This window comes from Aspergillus novofumigatus (assembly GCF_002847465.1).
Source record: "Aspergillus novofumigatus IBT 16806 chromosome Unknown P174scaffold_12, whole genome shotgun sequence".
NCBI lineage: Eukaryota > Fungi > Ascomycota > Eurotiomycetes > Eurotiales > Aspergillaceae > Aspergillus > Aspergillus novofumigatus.
The window spans coordinates 424,846-442,843 of record NW_020194285.1 but is presented as its reverse complement, the minus strand read 5'-3'; the positions used below and the strand labels follow the sequence as shown (position 1 = coordinate 442,843).

General features: G+C 49.9%; 7 protein-coding genes across 7 annotated transcripts; 3 read left to right on the top strand and 4 right to left on the bottom strand.

The window, feature by feature from the left end:
• Positions 1 to 1,853: 1,853 nt before the first annotated feature.
• P174DRAFT_516403 (carboxylesterase/lipase family protein) lies at positions 1,854 to 3,958 on the bottom strand (the record flags this gene model as incomplete). The annotated part of the gene is made up of 4 exons (XM_024832327.1): positions 3,425 to 3,958; positions 3,184 to 3,370; positions 2,507 to 3,127; positions 1,854 to 2,452 (listed from the first exon to the last, which is right to left on the bottom strand). Exons 1-4 carry the CDS (start codon positions 3,689 to 3,691, stop codon positions 1,854 to 1,856), a joined length of 1,674 nt encoding a protein of 557 aa, XP_024677392.1. The 5' UTR covers positions 3,692 to 3,958.
• Positions 3,959 to 6,026: 2,068 nt separating this feature from the next.
• Positions 6,027 to 6,409, top strand: P174DRAFT_446309 (uncharacterized protein; the record flags this gene model as incomplete). The annotated part of the gene is made up of 1 exon (XM_024828550.1): positions 6,027 to 6,409. A coding segment is annotated over exon 1 (298 nt), but the record flags the coding sequence as incomplete, so codon positions are not given.
• A 31-nt stretch (positions 6,410 to 6,440) lies between these two features.
• Positions 6,441 to 8,474, bottom strand: P174DRAFT_446308 (glutamate--cysteine ligase). The gene is made up of 4 exons (XM_024828549.1): positions 8,349 to 8,474; positions 7,707 to 8,292; positions 7,022 to 7,649; positions 6,441 to 7,001 (listed from the first exon to the last, which is right to left on the bottom strand). Exons 2-4 carry the CDS (start codon positions 8,268 to 8,270, stop codon positions 6,649 to 6,651), a joined length of 1,545 nt encoding a protein of 514 aa, XP_024677390.1. The 5' UTR covers positions 8,271 to 8,292; positions 8,349 to 8,474; the 3' UTR covers positions 6,441 to 6,648.
• On the bottom strand, positions 8,368 to 9,115 carry P174DRAFT_446307 (uncharacterized protein). Its single transcript, XM_024828548.1, has 4 exons — positions 9,000 to 9,115; positions 8,877 to 8,949; positions 8,737 to 8,802; positions 8,368 to 8,674 (listed from the first exon to the last, which is right to left on the bottom strand). The coding sequence occupies exons 1-4, from the start codon at positions 9,008 to 9,010 to the stop codon at positions 8,528 to 8,530; spliced, it is 297 nt and encodes a 98-aa protein (XP_024677389.1). The 5' UTR covers positions 9,011 to 9,115; the 3' UTR covers positions 8,368 to 8,527.
• A 1,117-nt stretch (positions 9,116 to 10,232) lies between these two features.
• P174DRAFT_380024 (NADH dehydrogenase [ubiquinone] 1 beta subcomplex subunit 7) lies at positions 10,233 to 10,679 on the bottom strand (the record flags this gene model as incomplete). The annotated part of the gene is made up of 3 exons (XM_024822949.1): positions 10,233 to 10,337; positions 10,416 to 10,540; positions 10,628 to 10,679. The coding sequence occupies 3 exons, from the start codon at positions 10,677 to 10,679 to the stop codon at positions 10,233 to 10,235; spliced, it is 282 nt and encodes a 93-aa protein (XP_024677388.1).
• Positions 10,680 to 10,900: 221 nt separating this feature from the next.
• Positions 10,901 to 13,819, top strand: P174DRAFT_446303 (putative APSES transcription factor). The gene is made up of 4 exons (XM_024828547.1): positions 10,901 to 11,198; positions 11,319 to 11,505; positions 11,565 to 12,556; positions 12,613 to 13,819. Exons 1-4 carry the CDS (start codon positions 11,151 to 11,153, stop codon positions 13,420 to 13,422), a joined length of 2,037 nt encoding a protein of 678 aa, XP_024677387.1. The 5' UTR covers positions 10,901 to 11,150; the 3' UTR covers positions 13,423 to 13,819.
• Positions 13,820 to 16,216: 2,397 nt separating this feature from the next.
• Positions 16,217 to 17,951, top strand: P174DRAFT_464977 (uncharacterized protein; the record flags this gene model as incomplete). Its single annotated transcript, XM_024830483.1, has 3 exons — positions 16,217 to 17,173; positions 17,224 to 17,791; positions 17,860 to 17,951. 3 exons carry the CDS (start codon positions 16,217 to 16,219, stop codon positions 17,949 to 17,951), a joined length of 1,617 nt encoding a protein of 538 aa, XP_024677386.1.
• Positions 17,952 to 17,998: the final 47 nt, after the last annotated feature.

The window sequence follows — 17,998 nt, the reverse complement described above, 5'->3', positions numbered from 1 at the left end:
CGCTTACAAAACAGATCGGCACCCTCCACGACAACGATTTCCATCGCTTGCATCCGAATTTCTAGTCAATAGTCATGCCGGAAGCAAGGAGAGATTCGCCCAAATCGACCTCACCTGACTGGTCAATACGCTTTTTCCTGCTGCAGCCTGCACGTCGAGATCTGTAGATGGGTAATACAGTATGCGGATCTATGCGGATGCAGATCCCAGGCAAATCCTTACGGATACTGTTCACTACGTCAGCGCGCAAACCGCCCAAATAGGTAAGGATGGCCCCGTACCTATGTGCTCGGCTACAGCGCATCAGAAGAATGCCGAATTGAATGTCCATAGGGCCATACCTGCATGCTTGCATCTCACAAGAGTGGCCCGAATCGAGAGATACAATAGATGAGAACACAGGTGAGACTCAGGGCCTCCTGCGACCCGGAAAAGTGGGTGGATCATAGCATTAGCACGCATGACATCCTGCCCAACTGGGTTAAGCAAGACAAGTTATCGGTAACTTAGTACCTGAGTAGATGACCTCGCTTGTCCAGAAACGGACAGGCTCGATGAGGCTTGAGGCTTATTTGCAATACCTTCTGCATCTATTTCAAATTCCTCAGGGCGTGCGGTTGGTTGGACGGTCGACGGCCAATCTGCAGACAGAAGATCCGGGCCATGCAAGGCTACGCCTTAGCGGCATTTGACCGATCCCTAATCCCCTATTGTTGTATTGAGTACCAACCGTGGATGCTCGACGCCTGGTAGAGCACTCTTCCTGACGGTATGCCATCGCAGATCTACCTTCGAACTACCGGGGAATGCAAGGTTGAATGCTTCCTTGAAACTTAGCAATCGGCCGAAGCGGGATGGATCAGAGATCGATCTGGAACGCTCAGATCGTTCCATTTCTTCCCTAGCTACTGACGCATTGAATACTACCCTAGTCTATTGTCTATAGTTCCATATAGACCTTTATTCATACTTCCATTCTCAAAGGTATACGTCCATTACTATCTAGATATAACGTGTCCTTGTCTTTTATTAGTACTCACCTGAGCGACTATTTATATAAGCGATCGTCGTCGTCATTTCATTAGCTAAACTGCATGAAAGGAGATTTAGGAAGCTAATCCCAAAATAGTAATTCCTCAATTCCCCCCTAATTTTAAGCAATCATTCAGCATTCTCCACCATATCTACCCGAGAATAACAAGGGCCCCATCTATGATCTATGGTTGGTCGGAACTATTGACCGGCATAGCTAGCATCAAGACATGCATACTGTCCCAGATCATGCAAAAAGAATGTCCCAGCGGTTCGCAGATATTTCCAACGTAAAACGGAATGTGTAGCTGTACATGAGAAAAACTTTATTCTAGGAGATTAATGTGCTGTGGGGGTGCGAACATCATTATCAGCATGCACCTGACTTCCATATGAGGTAAGGTGGTAATACCATTATACTTGCTGACTGTAGATACTGGTATCCTGACCTAGGTACTCCGTAATTTTCGTACACCGAATAAGAGTCCGCTTACTTCTTAATGTCGAGTTGTTCAACTGGACATTCTATCTAGATGATGCGCGGTCGCCAATGATGTGGAGTAGATTGGCGATAACTGCGCCTTAGCATGAATTTGGTAATGTCGGTGTTGTCGACGAAAGATGGATATGTTTAGAGAGCGCACGTGCTAAGTCTTATGAAAAGTTCTTGGTATTGCAGATATATATCATTATCGTCCTGGGACGCGTCCTATTTACAACAGTAGCTGCAACAGTAGAAGTACTCAAAACTATCACGGCGCTGCATCTCTGCTACAATCAGAGAGACTGCTTGTGATCGTCAAGGCACATGATCGATGTAATCATCGCCCATAAGCATCAGCCTTGGAATTGATATAGTCAATCCCCTTCTTCCGCCATGTGTCGGGCTCCATGTGGCTCGTAACATTGGCATCGAAGAGCAAGTCGACTGGCTTTCTTCTGCCGTACGGATCCCAGTGCACGGGTGAGTTCTGGATGCCCGTGTTTGGATCCAAGTCGTGGATGAACGAAGCCCACATGCTCGTCATCAGCTTGCTGAGCTGCCTGTATGACTCAGGCGTGCCGGCAAACGGTTTACCACTATGATAGCCAAGTCCCTCGATGTTGTTGAAAACAAACGCCACCTCCTCAAAGTGGGTGGCTCCCAGGAGTAGAGGAACATCTGCCGCGTGGACATTGAATCGGTAGCAGTACGCCGGCGTTGATGTCTCTGTCCACGCTTCACATTGTCGGCGGCGGTTGGCGTGCATCATCACATCGCCTGCGTAGGCGGATGTACGTCGCCATTGGTAGCCCATGGATGGCACACGTTCGGATCCGAGGTACTCAGGGATACCTTGGGACGGGTCGTCAGGATACAGCCGTAGGATTTGCTTTGCTACCGGACCGGGGAGCTTGATTGTCCCTCCATATTTGGCATCTATCTTGATGGTTAGCGGATCTAGCAATAAAGATGGAGAGCACTCCAACAAACCTGTGAGGTACTCGGAGAATTGCTCCGTGGTATTGATCCCAGAGGGACCAAACGCTGTCCCCTCGTCTGTGTTTGTGCCAGCAATGATTGGGACTTTGACATATTTGTGTTCCTTCAGGAGGACACTGCCGCGATCCGGGATGAAATCCCCGTCAACCACGGGGGCAAATCGATAGTTGGGTAAGCCGCCAGTACCGTTGAGCGCGGCATTCAACGTCTCGAAGGGCACTTCACGCAGACATTGCAGCGTGTCTTCAGCGTCTGCGCATTGGACTTTCGATACAAGGTCGTCGTAAAAGCCTTGGAACACTGTGTAGCTGGCTGGACTAACGGATATTGAGCCACCAGATTGCATAATAGCTCCGCGGAAGAGACCATCGTCTCTGCCGTCGTACGCTGTCAGATGATAGCCAACAGACATTCCTCCAGCGGACTCTCCCCAGATGGTGACTTTGGTCGGGTCGCCTCCAAACGCCGCAATATTCTCTTGGATCCATTGGAGCGCCAATCTTTGGTCTCTGAGCCCAATATTAGTGTTCCCGCTGTCGACGACCTCCTGAGAACTCAAGAAGCCCCATGCGGAAAGACGGTAGTTGAGCGAAACGGCGATGAACGGTTTGCCTGAACAGGTAAGCGTCTTGATAGATTGTCTTCTTGTGTCTGAGCATATGGCTTACCAATCTCGTACGAGTTTGCAACGATAGCAGACATGTTGTAGCGCTCGTCTGAGCCTGAGCCCATGTAGAATCCACCCCCATGTATCCACACACCAACAGGCAGCTTCGAGTTCTCGTCGACCGACGAACCGCGGATGACGTTTATGGTGAGACAAGCTTCAGACATGGGATACCAAATGGAGTCCGACTACTTTCAATCAGGCTTGCCTGACTTCTGCCAAAGAGAGAGGAATTGACTTACGCCGTATCCAACACAGATATCCGAGTACTTCTTTGCATCGCGCTCCCCCTCCCAGCTCTCGTTCAAAGATTGAGGGACTTTGAATCGCAGATTTCCCACGGGCTGCTGGGCATACGGCATGCCTAAAAAGAAATCTTGTTGGTAATTCGCATTTCTCACGCCAACGTAGGTACCATTTCGGACTCGGACTTTGGGATTGGAAACGCTGCTCGGTGCAGCATTCCCCACAGCCCAGAGAGCAAAGAAAGAAGCAGCCAAAAGTTTCATTCTGAACGCTCAGGTCTCGCTATCTGGGACTGACACCATTTCCTCCCCCGCGCAAGATTCGGCTCGATCATCTTATATAGGTTGGTGCCCATTGTGGTGGCGCAAAGAGAAAACCCGCGAATGACGCTACCACTTCTTGCAAAGCTGGGTTTTCGGTGATTGCTGGTCTTCATGGCGTGCCCTTAATTCCGTCAGTGGGCTCTCATACAAGCTCCGCATGACGACGAGTCATGAAATTTGCGGGGCTCTGAAGAGTGTGGGGATCCCACAAAACGCACCCCGGCCGTTCTGCCTAGAAGAGCAACGATCATCATCTCCATTGCGGAGAACATGACTTCGTGGGGCAGAATTGGGTATAGAAAACGAGAAATAGACTAAATCATGATGCTCGGGCCATTGCAGGCGGCACGGAAGTGCGCCGAAGAATAGCCGTGGCCGACACGCTCAAGGCATGTGAGATGGAGATGTAAGACATCGCAAGCCGAAGTCTATTGCTGGACAAGAGTCTTCATGGTTGATTAAGCTGTGACAAAAGTTTAAACGTGATTCCCAACCGAGTCGGACACCCTAGCGAGCCGGACACCTCTGTACTCCTTATAAAATGGCACCCATCAAGGCTTTCATATCTCAACAACCAAGCATCTACAGGGCCTAAGTTTAGTAAGAGGTATTAGTATAGACGTATAGAGTCATATTCATAAGCTACAGCCTCCTAGTAGATGTACATACTCAGGTAACATAAACTACAGCTGTATTTTGGTGATATTAACTTTTAGATAATAAGAGAGAGAAATAGTATTTTAGGGTCTTGTGAAAGAGTATCTAGATACTTTAATCTAGATATAGGCTAAGTTTCTTACCTATATTATAGTATATATGGACGCGGTTGAGATATTAAAGCCTTGAAGAGCGCTATTTTATATGGAATACAGAGGTGTCCGGCTCGCTAGGGTGTCCGACTCGGTTGGGAATTACTTTATTGGATAGTTACGAGTCAGGGAGGTTTTGTTGAAAAGTATATAGAGCCCTAGACTGATAGGAATCATGTCCGGACAACCTTTTAGCCTAGTGGTTTTTATTTCAATAGGTTTCCTCAGGTGGAGTCTTCGGCCTCCGAACCGTTAGAAGTTAGAACATGGAGTGGCGTTAAGGTGACCCGTAACAGATGGTCTCGGGGATAGCCATCTCATTGATGGCATCGGTGTTGACAGTGTTGATACGATGGCAGAGAGTAACGTAGATGGGTGCGAGACAGCAAAAGTCCTCCCAGGAAGCAACAAGCATGAAATGGCTGACTGCTCAATCCGCATGTGCACCGTGCCCGCAGACCGCAAGGGCCGGACGGAGAAGTGGAAAGCTCAGCCAACGACAAGACTCCAGTCTTTGTCCAGCTCAATACACGTATCTTGCTGGCAGTAAAGACCTCGACTGGCACTTCCAGGAGCTGTGAAGCGACGGCTTCATAGGGGATGCAGTCATTCTGTATTGTTGTGCAAAGAGTCAATCAACCTTTCCGCGCATCACTCTGCAGGTTACATATTTCGATATGCCCAGTTCTAAATCTGGTCATCTAGGGTGAAAAATATCCGACATAACGTCTATATGGCAACGAACGCCGGCTGAGCACTGCTCCTGGAGGCTGTGAGAAAATGTTACGCAATCATCCTGCTTGTGTTGCCTACTGGTCTTGACCATGTCACGCAGTCAAGAGGCAACCTTTCAAGCCGCATTCAATCTTCATGTGCCTCTGCCGTTCGGCAGTTAAACGGGTCATACTTGTCAGACAGTAAAAACTTGATGCAGCTCGCAGTGTAACGGTGACACATCCAACCTGTCCTGTAAATCTCTTTCCAATGCGGTGGTGACGAGATCTGTCAGCGCCGTGTCCCTGAATTGCGACGGATACTCTAGTGTGTGTCAGTCCCTCTCGAAGAGAGATCCCTCGAACAAACATGTGCCCACGGCTCCTCAAGCATAAACAGCAGGTTCAATCTGCCCTTGCACTTCAAAGATATAAACCCTCTTAACGGGAACCTGCATGTGAAATGGCTGATGGAGCAACCGGGAGGGGGATGTCGACCTTCGATCATATGAAGGCCTTTCCCCGGAACCGGCAGCTTTTGCCATTCACTGGCACAGAAGCACGCAGCGCAAGCCAAAAAAAAAGCATTTTTTTCACTTCTACACCAGCATCTCCAATCAACTCCACAAGCTCAAAATGTGCTGGGCACTAGCAAACCAATCTCAGCGACAATCGGATGTCTCAACCTCAACCGCCTGCGATCTAACGGAGGAGGTCGACGCCATTATCGCAGTGACAAAGGGCTTCCTCTCGGCCTTGGAAACAAAGTCTCGCGATGACTTCGACAAGTACTGCGTCAAGGCAGGAGGAATGGCTCTCTGGCCACCGCCACCCAGCGTGCCACGATTTTGCACAATTGGCGCCTTTGTCGAGCACATTTCCAAGATCAAGGATGATATCGACGAGCGCATCTGGGACCCTGAAGTGAAGGTGCACGAGTCGGCGGATCTAGCGGCTGTGTGGGCCCCGTTCAGGGCGAAGATCAATGGGGTTGTGGACCATGTCGGTGTCGAACTGTTCGTCCTCCATAAGATTAATGGGGAATGGAAGGTGACTGGTCTGGCTGATTCGTGCCGACGACCAACGGAGGATGAGAAATTTTCACTAGCCTGAGATCAGTTTTGGCTCCACACATGATCGGTCTCGAGGAGGGAAATGCTTGGATACCTGAAGCGAATCTGCAGAGAAAGCCAAAGACAAAATGTGCAAGGGGGAGAACTGGAAAGGGTCTGGATATCAAAGACGGTTTTGCATAAGTCTTGTAATGGAAGACCAAGTAATGCAAGAGAATGCTATCTATAGCTGAACGATATTATACACCAATGCTAGGTCTGTGAAACAAATCTCATCACTCGATAATGCAATGCTTTGAAATTTATTTGCCCCTGAGTAATTGCCATCCGACACTCCCGTCTCTGCCTTCCTTTATGGTCATCTCTTCCACAGCGTTCACAAGGTCGTAGCAGATCTCTTCAGATACCACGCTGTCCTGCTTATACGAAGGATGAGAGGCAACGAACTCACGAATCCACCGGGCCCCTGTCCAGAGAGTTCCGTTTGCTCGTTTCTTGATGAGGTCAAGGTAGGTAGCTAAGGAACACCGAGTCTCCACGTCCACATTGACGCTATTCAGGTACGATTCAACGAGTGGAATGAGCCCCGGGAATGATCCGTCCGCAGAGCCATTGACAATTTCATCAATAGTCATAAGATCGTACTCCAAATCCACTGGTCCAAGTGGAGGTGACGGAGGGGTGTATTGTAGGCAGAAGAAGTGGCTGATGAGGCCTCGCTGGCGCTGGTCGAACGATGACTCGGTCTGGGGACACGGCGGGAAAATGGATCTTTGCGGAAATAAAACTTCCGGTCCAGCACCGCATTGCGTGCATGAGCCGTCTCCATGTTCTCGGTGGTTCGTTGAATCGGTATGTAGAAGTTAAGGTCGAAGCTGAGGATGGCACGAGTGACGAGAACAATAAAGATACTGAAAGCCGCATTCTCAAAGTCCGTCATCTGAATTTCCATTGAACGGAATTCGACACGCCAGCCAATGTCAGCCTTGTCTGGTGGCGGCGGCTTGAAGCGCATGTGCTGCCAGTTAGTGGACTGTAAGTTCTCAAAGTGGTCGGCCTTGTTCAAATCCAGCTCGTCCAGATCCTCTGCGAAGATGACCAAGGGGTCACGGATGAAAAGGTGGGCAAAATGCGTCGCCAACAAATCATCCATGCCTCCCTCGATAAGTCGTTTCTTGATGTCTTCGTCCACAATCAGTTCAGGATCCAGGTACTCCTTGCGCAGCCTGGGGTCCTGGGAGATGTAGGTGGAGTTGGACGCGTATCGAGACTTAGGGATCCTCCATCTATCATTCTTCAGAGGCTGGCAACTTTTGTTAATTCCATTGCGTCGAGAGCCAGGGTATGCGAGATTCCTTACAAGTTCGCCAAGCTCTTCCCGCGTCCTATCGTCAACAGAATTCCCGATTTGATTCCACCGAACATCAGTATCGACAAGGAATCCCTTGTATATTGGTGTCGCAGCTGTAAGTGCCAGTAAAATTGGTCCCAGTGGGCTAAGCTGGTCATACAGTTTCCTCCCTTCCGTTATGTTTTTTGCTTGGAATGTGATCTGAAGACAGCAACTGCCCATTCCAAACGCCATCGCATCCATATAGACATGGCCTTCCTTTGCTGCCCCATTTCGCACATCATCGTCCTCAGGCCAATTGTGAAGATCATAGTTAACTGTGGGGTCCTTGAAAGGCACTGGGGTGTTCTTGTCCACGAATACAGGCACATTCAACTCGACCTTTCGGCCCCTTCTCGATCTGATATTTGCTGCCAGCGTTGGGAATCTGATATGTGGATTAGCAATTTCGTCGGGGACAAATTGCGAGCGCAGTGCTGGCCCAGATGGAGGATAGTAAGGCTGAATGTAATCATCCTTTGTTCCTAGACGAGGAAACGTGGTAAGTGTGATGGGGACCTCATTTGGCGCCATGTGAGACTTTGCAATCTCCCGCCTGAACCGTCCAGTTAGTGACCGTAAAATAAATCATGATGGCAATAGCAAACGCACCTCCATTTCATATTCGATTCCACTTTCAAAAGATCCTTGAAGTCGATACCCCACGGCCTACCCGGAGTAGCCTCTAGCATAAAGCGGCCGAACTCGGGATGGAAATGAGGAGGTTCTTCGCCCTCACTAAGGTCGCGGTATTAGGCAGATCCGATAATAAGGCACATGACCAAAATAGCTTACTGTTCTTTACCATGAGCCGGACCAGAGCGCTTCTCTTTCCACAATGCCTCGTCTCTGGCCAAGGACTTGAGAATCTCCGCTTGAGCCAGAGACAACCGTGCCTTTTTAACCTTGTCATCGATAGCTACCACGAGGTACTCGACCTGATTCCGTGTGAGCTATTTGGCCAGGAAGAGCAATCAATTCGAATGGAGGAGCTATCTACCTCGTCACCCCATAGCAGGGCATCACGCTCTTTCCCTTTGGCTCTGTTCCAGATAGCCAGTAATTGCTATCAGTTATGTCAGTAAGGGTCCCGATATCCGATGTCGCATGGACAGAGAACATTGACTTCAAGGGACTGACCTCAATTCCCCATTTCCGTACTTGATCGGAACGTTTCTTGGCTTCCTCCCAGTCAAGCGCTGTCCCAAGGGCTCTTAAGCTAATATTAGCAGCAGATTCTGCGCATCGTCACGCTTGACATACAGTAAACCCATCGTATCATGGAAGACCCAACCAACCCAGTACAATCAGCCAAAGCGGTCAAGCTGAGGACAAATCCGAGAACCCGCACAGAGAGGAGGCGGAAATCCCTGGCAGTCTAGACCTCGAATGAACGCGGGGCCAGCGAGGAAGGTGCAACCAATGTCTGTGGCAAGCGATGCAAAGTATCTAAGGTACACAGTAACAGGAGAAGAAGAAGTGAGATTATCTGATCATCGCAGAAGTGATGGTTGGACTTTATCTGCTTTTTCGCGCCGAAGCTTCGGTGGCCGGAATCAATCGCCTATTGGCGTAAACCTTCCCACTGGCATAGTAGTGGGGGAGGATTTTTCGTTCCCGCGGGGCAGCAAAACTGGAATAGTCACTAAACCCGTATAAGTTGCTGATAATGCGGCGGAAACTGCGCGAAGAGGATTTATAAGCAACCTGGAAATCTCCCAAAGGGCGGAGATATCGGATCATGTGATTACGTCTGTGGCACGTAATAGGGCAGCAGTGCAAGTATCTTGCTTATTTTTTGAAGCAAATAACTAAGACATAGACACTTTTGTAACTTACTATTTAGTTGTTGGAGACCTCTGAACTTCGCGATATGTCGGTGCGATTTAGAATAGCGTGCCATGGATGATATATTGTCTATATGGCCGTGCTCTAATGCAAACTTCGGAATTGACCTCCAGGCAGAGCTGAAAATTGACTTCTTCTTACTTTATGATACTCGAGGAAAGACTGTTATTGGGAGTATGAGGCACTCCCTGCGGAATGGTATGACATATCGAGACTGCCACGACATCAGCCCATTCATGAGCCGCTCGGAATGGCCACATTTCGAAGTCAACTCCCGGCATAACGGGATGATAGACAGGAAGCGGAGACGGAAATATACGAGAGCAACCAAGAGCTAGTTCTGTAGCAAAGCAGATTTGCTGACAAATACCATTAGCCAACAGCAATCCGCAACCACTGGCCACCTTTTCGAGCCGACTGAAGCTCTCACACATGACCAACTCAACATCGTGTAAAAGTATGTAGTCCCTGCAGAATGCGCCTCGATGGATCAACAGGGCTTAGGTGCTCATTGGCATAGTTTTGGCAACTTCATTGCGAAGAAGATCCCAACGCCAGTCGGTGCATGGGCAAATAACCTCATAATCTCTATTATGTACATAGTCGGTTCCTCCGTTCATTTCGAGTGCACAGTCGGTCTCCCACAAATCAGTTGCTCCGGGCACCATTCTTCGCGGCTCGCAGCTCATCCATCTTGGCGACGCGCTTCTTGAATTCCTCGTATTGACACTTCTCGTAGCTGTGTCTCTCATCCTATAGCAGGGTTCAAGGGTTAGTTGCTGCCGGAAACCCCGAAATCATGTACTGGGACGCAAAGCACGGTTGTAATACCTCGCATTTCCAAGGAAGGTAGTACTCCTGCTGTCGGCACCGGTTCAATGGGATCAGGAGGTGTGCACAGGAGTCTCGGTATGGAAGGGGAAGACGAGCATCGGACATTTCTTGACGGGAAGCGACTATCTCAATGAGTTAGCAGCCATTGCAGTTATCCATCCTTCAGCGTCCGATTCCACAACTGGAGTGCCAATGGCACCAAAACATACCAGTGCTATCCCCGAGCCCAACGGCGCTCTTCACTGACTCCGCGACAGTCATATTGATGGAGAAAATAATGCACGGAAGAGTGTGGTTGAAGGATAAGCGACCGGGCAGCGATGTTTGCAGCTCTCCTGCTGGCATGCTGTTCCTTCGTTCCGCGATACGGTCAGGTGATACCACGTGACAAACGCTCTGCAATAGGACTAGCGCATCTTCGGACCACTTTACGCGGTTCTTTCCTCCCAAGCGCGTCTTCGCTAGCCCAGCCTGCAAAGCATCGCGTTTCTGGGATGTCACTGAGTGTTCAACGAGCCACTGGTGGCTAATACTTCGTCTTTTCGTCTTCAAAGCTGTTGTTTCATAATCTATTGGGCTCCTATATTATTGCATGTTCGTTAATACCCAGAAACCGGTTAATCTAGGCGTTGTGATTGGCCATCAGAGGCCGTCAAGCCGCGTCAAATCATCTGCTGTTAACAGTTCGGGAACATACTGATTGCATCACAACGGTTTGCGGAGACGGGCATTATGGCGGCGGTGGATTTCTCAAAAATCTATTCTGCTACATACAGCAGCGTGAGTCTTTTCTAATTGCGTTTCTCTATTTTCCCTACAGCGTCGACTTTTCACGCTTTCCTCTTTCAATCCAACTTACCCCTTCCTTCGCCGCGAAGCCAATCTAACGCAGCTCAATAGGTCCCAGTTTACGAGTTCAAAATCGATGGCGAAAGTGTTATGCGCCGACGAGGCGATAATTGGATCAATGCTACACATATTCTCAAAGTAGCTGGTTTTGACAAACCAGCGAGGACCCGGATTCTCGAGCGTGAGGTCCAGAAAGGGACCCATGAGAAGGTTCAGGGTGGCTACGGCAAATACCAGGGTAGGATATCCTGCACGGTCAAGTGTCGTCGTTTGTCATTCGGCTAATATTGTGGATAGGAACATGGATCCCACTGCCTGAGGGTCGTTTACTCGCCGAGCGCAATAACATCATTGACAAGCTAAGGCCGATTTTCGACTATGTTGCAGGGGATCACACTCCTCCACCGGCACCGAAACATACTTCCGCTGCCTCATCAAAACCAAGAGCCTCCAAAAAGAAAGCTGTGAATGAGCAGGTATTCAGTGCTGCCAAACCCATTCGCAACATGGGACCACCGAGCTTCCCGCACGAACAATTCGAGATCAACCCTGGTTATGACGATAACGAATCGAATGAGCAGGCGACACTCGAGTCATCTTCCATGGTGGCAGATGAAGAGATGATGCCTATGTCGCAACATGGCTCTTATTCTCGAAAGCGCAAGCGTGAGATGAATGAAGTCACTGCCATGTCGATTAGTGAGCAGGAGCACATACTCTATGGTGACCAGCTGCTGGATTACTTCATGACAGTTGGAGACGCCCCAGAGGCAACACGCATTCCACCTCCGCAACCTCCAGCCAATTTCCAAGTCGATCGTCCAATTGACGATTCAGGCAATACTGCTCTTCATTGGGCCTGTGCAATGGGGGATTTGGAAATTGTGAAAGATCTATTGCGAAGGGGCGCAAATATCAAGGCATTATCTGTCCATGAAGAAACGCCTCTGGTACGCGCTGTCTTATTTACGAATAATTATGAGAAGAGAACATTTCCGGCACTTCTGGACCTACTTCTTGACACCGTCTCATTCAGGGACTGGTTCGGTGCCACCCTTTTCCATCACATATCGGAAACTACCAGGAGTAAAGGGAAATGGAAGAGCTCTCGATATTACTGTGAAGTGCTGTTGGATAAGTTGCACAATACCTGCTCGCAAGACGAAATTGACCTGCTACTCTCCTGCCAGGACTCAAATGGGGATACAGCTGCTCTAGTTGCAGCTCGAAATGGCGCATTTCGCTTGGTCAATCTGCTTCTCGGCCATTGCCCGCGAGCTGGAGATCTGGTCAATAAGAAAGGCGAAACGGCCACAAGCATTACCCGGAGAGCGCATCCCCCGAGCGGGATATTCCTCCCCCGCCATCTTCGATAACAGTGGGAATTGATCACACAGAAGGCGATCTCACTGTCCTGGAAACCCCGGACCAAACCGTTGCTCTTCCGCCCGACGCTTCCCCTGCCACCTCAGCCTTGCTTGCCAAGATTAGTGCTATCATGGCCGAAACTAATAAGAAGCTCGCGGCTTGTTATGGGCACACGAAGCCTAACGAACCAGACTCGGACGATGTCGCGAATCCCGAAGCTTTCTACCAGCAGTTGGAGCTGGATCGGCAGAAGATTCAGAAGCAGACTGCCGCCTTGGAAGCCAAAGAGACCGAAGGAGAGCCGGTTGAGGCACAGCTTGAACGATATGAGCGACTCAGAAGCACTTACGAATCTCTTTTGGAACAAATTCAACAAGTCCGCCTGAAAGAGCGACTAACATCAATGCCTCCACCGGCAAAAGAGAACATGATGCCCTCCTCGAGCGATCAGAACCAATTATTAATCACTTATCAGCAGGCGCGGCAACTATGCTCCCTACAGAAAGCGCGCCGTTCAGCTGTCAGGGATCTAGCTCAGCAGACCGCCGACGCGGGGGTAAGCACCAAATTCGACGTGCATCGAAGGCTTGTCGCTCTTGCAACTGGCCTAAAGGAGGAAGAGTTAGACCCCATGGCCGCAGAGTTGGCTGAGACGTTGGAGTTTGACCGAATGAATGGAAGGGGGCCGGGCGGCGAATCACCTGAGCCAGTGCAGAAGCGTCTCCCTTCTCAAAGGGAGCCATCGTCCCTCCCGTTCTCTGGGCCAACAGTATCTGTGGACGCATGAACAGGGGTGGCTTTGGCTGAGAAGCATGTCTGTAATCATGACTCCAATCGTACAAGGTTGTACGCCCTCTTGATTTACTCCCATTCTGACGCGGGGGCCGCTTAACTCTCCATATCCATTTCTTCTCTGCATGTCCCAGCATTATCTCATGATTTGCGATGCTCTTTGCACTCCTGGCGGACAGAATGATGCGATGTCTGCCAGCAGATACCCAAGCTCAATTTCGTATGTTTTTGAATGATCTCGGTGTTTCCAACTACCGAGTGGATTCTTTGAGAACTTATCTTGTTCGACTATTGCATGCTGATTTTTCATCCGTGGTGACCCCGGCTGATAATAACCTCCTGACACTGGTTCTGCAGTGAATGAAGAGATTGTACATAGTAACAGACCCAATTATGCTGAACAGCAATGGATGTTCTTGGAGGATAACGAATTTCAAGCAGACGATGGAGGTTGTAAGTTGTAACAGACTGTCTCAGGGTGACATCATGATCGGTCTTAGCTGGCGATCATTGCATGCAAGGGAGGCAATCATAAGAGCCTCAGCCTGTGGCAGTCTTAAGCATCTCGCTATCGAAGCCAGAGCCAAGTTGTCCAACGTCCTCCATAGAAAGGGCCGCCAAGAAATACAGTGTACAGCTCGTCCGTCAAGCCCTGCCCTCATGAGAATTCTGCTAATTCTATGCTTACTCTTCAACAAAAAACTATCAGGACTTGCTGGACAGGCAGAAATATAGCATAGTAGCCATCCCCGCACCCCAATCCGAGTATCCAACTGAGTCACAACATAGAACCTAGGTAACTTAGATGTTCAAAGTGAACACCTACAAACTCCAATCCGACAGTCCTATTGGCCCAAGAGCATCATATGCAGGCAGCACATCGCACATCCTGCAAGCGGTCCAGCACCGCCTGACAGGCCAGTCAGAAGAAGCAGACGGCGGTTCCTGGGCGAAACCTGCAGCAGAAGCGGTTGGCTGGCGGCGAGCAAGGCCACGTTGAAGACGCTAGACTGGGATCATCCAAATGGAGCGCGAAGACCTGGACCAATCATGGTTGTCGTTTGGTAGAGAGGAGATTACCTAGTACTCCATTTCTGTGTTGTCTCGTGTTCTTGGATTATTGCTAGGAATGACAAAAGACATATGCTTGATGATATCTGTGTGTGTTATTAAGTCATGTATTGTGTTAATGATAATTGATGAATAGAGCAATCTAAATGAGACCCAAAGGATTGCAGCTGTTGACCTTATTCATCAGGCATCAATCAGACAGTGTACTTTCCTTACCTGCCTTAGTCCATTCCATTGTTATTTTCTGGATCATCCAATCAGCAATGTCTGCACATACTTTGTTATTCGTAGGCTAACTGTGTTTGGTTAGAGTTTCTGCCAAGCGAGCCACTCAGCGTATGCAACCACTTGACTTGTCTCAACCCATCATCTCCCGCCCGACTGTCTGGAAATAATAATAAAATCCACGTTCTTTTAAGATTGCCTGGAACAACGCCTTTCAGGGAGCTCTTCCTCTCGGACCTTTTCTCTTCATCTCTTCACTCTTTCTTCACTCCTCTCCTGTTCATCATCCTCTCCTCTTCCTCCACTCCCCATACATCTCCATCCATCCTCTCCATACATCCATTTAACCTAATCTCTTCACTTCTCCCGCCTTTTCTTTTTCTTCTTCCACAGCTTCTCTTCTGATTGATACGTCTTTTATTCTCGCTGTTTTGCATTAGGATTACCTTGCTCCCCAATCACAATTGGCTCCCTTTCTCAATCTACATCGAGCTTTGGTTGCTGAACCCCAGTCGAGGGAAAAGGCGGGCGGAAAAAGAAACGAGCAAACCCACCGAAGCAGGTGACTGGCGCGTATCAGGCCGATACCCGAACACCGTCAACTTGCGGAGTTCATCCTCTTCGCCCCCAACGCCCATTCATTTCTGCCACCGCACCGCCGACCTTCCTCCCTATTCTTCTTTTCCCCCTCACGGCTGAGAAACAGACTCTATTCTTTTTTTCTTGTGCGGGATACCGGGAGAAATAATAAAATCGTTTAATAGAGGGTGAAAAACAAAAAGTCTTACTTTTTCTTTTTCGAAGTGACTTCTCCGCTTCGCGTCGACTTTTCTTCTCTTCCTCGTCTCTGGCCATCGCTTGTGTCAGAGCTTCTTTCCGCTTATCTCGCGTCAAGCGTCCTTCAACACTGCTGGAGTTGCAGAGCACACTCCACGCGTTCATATTATCTTTTTTTCAGGTCGGAAACTACTCGCTGGATTCTTCTTCGACGACATTATTGACTAGCCTCTAATTGTCGCCTCTCTCACTGTCGGATTGCATCTGTCGTCGCTGCCTTTCACTTTCATATCAGTTCCGAGTTAAGGCTTCACTTGTGACACATTTGAGTTGCTCATCCGTTCGACGTTTGGGTATCATCTGGTTGCTGTCCTCGTTGGATCTAATCGTTTACTCTCTTATCACTACCGGTTAGTTGCCTTTGGTTGGTATGTTAATCTGCTCCTGCTAACGCGTTGTAGGTCCTGTCGAAAAATCAAATCACCAGCAACCTCTTTCCTCACGACTCCGTCAATCTTTCCGCGGAATTCAGCAGTGTTGCCTGATTATTTCCATCGTGTGTGCCCTCGACATCATCCTAATAACGTAATTTCCTCGAACGAAGCCATTGTTAATTCACCGATCCACCTCCCTCCTGCCATTCGCGGAGTGTTGATAATACTCTTTTATTATCTCGTGCACATATTGTCTATATCCCATTTACACGAACTTTGAGTATGGACGCTGGCGGTCTTGCTCAAATGACTTACAATTCGTCATTCGGTAACGGCAACAGTCTCGGAGCTCCTGGTTCCGGGTTTGCTTCTCGGAGAAAAGGCTCCAACATCAAACGTTTGAACGTGCCTCCTCCACATATTTCTACCATCGATGAGTCCCAGCCTTCGGCGCCGGTTCCTCCTACCCCTCGTACTAGCCGGTCGCATCTTTTGGCGGGTCTGAGAACTGCTCCCAAATCTGCGACCTTGCCGTCCGCATCACAACGTCAGCAGCATCTTGGCCTGGAAACAGGACGATATGGAGCCCATACCAGTGGCACAGCTGATCGTGTTCCGCAAACTGCGACGGGAGCTGGCTTTCCCCGGCGTTCGTTTGCCACCAATCAACATCTGGACATGGGAAATGGGCGGCCGATGTACACTCTACCGGAACAGGTGCTTGCACCGCCGGCCATCGACATCGCGGCCGATATGCCGATGGACGAGAACCTTTACGCGGAACTGATGTCGACTAATCTCTTCCTGGCTGCCCAGCAGCAGCGCTTGCAGCAGCAGTTGATCAGCGTCACTGCTGCAGCACAGCAGTTTCAGGGCCTCAACCTTGGAGCGTCCATGGGGCAAGTCCCTGAAATGCCCTCTCTTTCCGTTCCCGCCATGGGCTTCTACCAGCAGCAGCTCCAGCAAGGTGTTCAGCCTGTTGTGCAGCCGGTCCCTGGTCAACCGGGGCTATTTTCTGTTTATAATCCTCTAACTGGCCAGCACAATTATGTTTACGACAACAGTTATATGCAAGACAATGCTTCCTCGCCCTACCGGGAAGAGGAGGATCAATCGCCCGTTACGCAGACACCGGCCTTCTATGCTGAGGTGTCTCCGCCATCGGAATCAGTGCAGTCCCCTTTGGAAAGGCAGCAGACAGTCTCACCCCCGAGAACCAGCCCATCACCTCCTAAGGACGTCGCCCCTCTTCCGCCCCATCCGCCAACGCGTTCCGCCGGGGTCACAAGAAGAGTTCGTCCGTCAACCCAGCAGCAGGAGCCACGATTGACACTGCCCGGGCCAACAACGCTGCCGTCAACTCTACTGCTCCCAAGTCGGCTGTCTTCCCTTCCACGCCGGCTACAGGCACTTTCGGTCCCGGTCAAAACCGCGCTGGAGAGCATCCCGTTCGTCAGCCCCGTAACCCTCCTTCCCTGGAAGAGCTCGTCGCCAAGCCGACTTCCAAGCACGAGGGGAGCAAGAATTTTGCGACTCGCCAGCGCCGACGTGCCCTTCACAGCCTTGTGCGTGCGGGGATTGAACGACGTGGGGAGACGCGGAGCATTGGATATACCAGCAGCGGTGGCACCAACACTCCGGCTAGTGAAAAGGACTTTGCATTCTCCGATGGCGATGATGCTACTGTTCGCAGTGGTAGCCTTTCGAGCAAGCCTAGCCTGGGCAGTTTGCGCGCTGTGGCCAACGGTGCTATTGGCTCTGAGCGCAAGGAGCGATCCTCGCGGGAACGCAAGTCCCAGGACAGCCCTTATAACACGACTACCCCTGTCAGCGAAGATGGCAGTTTCTTCGGGGTAAGTTTGCGGATATCCGGGCGGAGCAATCTCCCCCAAGCGGCCCACCCTCTGTGGCTGCTGTCGTCGCAGGTCAGAAGACGGCAGCTCAGGCTCCTGAAAGGCGCAAGACGCCAATGCTCGTGCTTTCCAGCGCCGAAAAGCGCAAGACCCTGTTCATGTAATGTGGACGTCGTACATAATGTGACTTGTGACGTAACGGACTTGCCCC

Bases quoted from the DNA above. Each gene is read 5' to 3' on its own strand.
- P174DRAFT_446308 (XM_024828549.1), bottom strand. From the start codon at position 8,270: ATGGCGCCAAATGAGGTCCCCATCACACTTACCACGTTTCCTCGTCTA. The intron at 7,650-7,706 runs GTAAGGAATCTC...AAAAGTTGCCAG, and splicing joins GGGAAGAGCTTGGCGAACTT to CCTCTGAAGAATGATAGATG.
- P174DRAFT_446307 (XM_024828548.1), bottom strand. The intron at 8,803-8,876 runs GTCAGTCCCTTG...CATAACTGATAG, and splicing joins TACGGAAATGGGGAATTGAG to CAATTACTGGCTATCTGGAA. The intron at 8,675-8,736 runs GTAGATAGCTCC...ACACGGAATCAG, and splicing joins CCCTGCTATGGGGTGACGAG to GTCGAGTACCTCGTGGTAGC.
- P174DRAFT_446303 (XM_024828547.1), top strand. From the start codon at position 11,151: ATGGCGGCGGTGGATTTCTCAAAAATCTATTCTGCTACATACAGCAGC. The intron at 11,199-11,318 runs GTGAGTCTTTTC...GCAGCTCAATAG, and splicing joins ATTCTGCTACATACAGCAGC to GTCCCAGTTTACGAGTTCAA. The intron at 12,557-12,612 runs GTCAATAAGAAA...GCATCCCCCGAG, and splicing joins GCCCGCGAGCTGGAGATCTG to CGGGATATTCCTCCCCCGCC.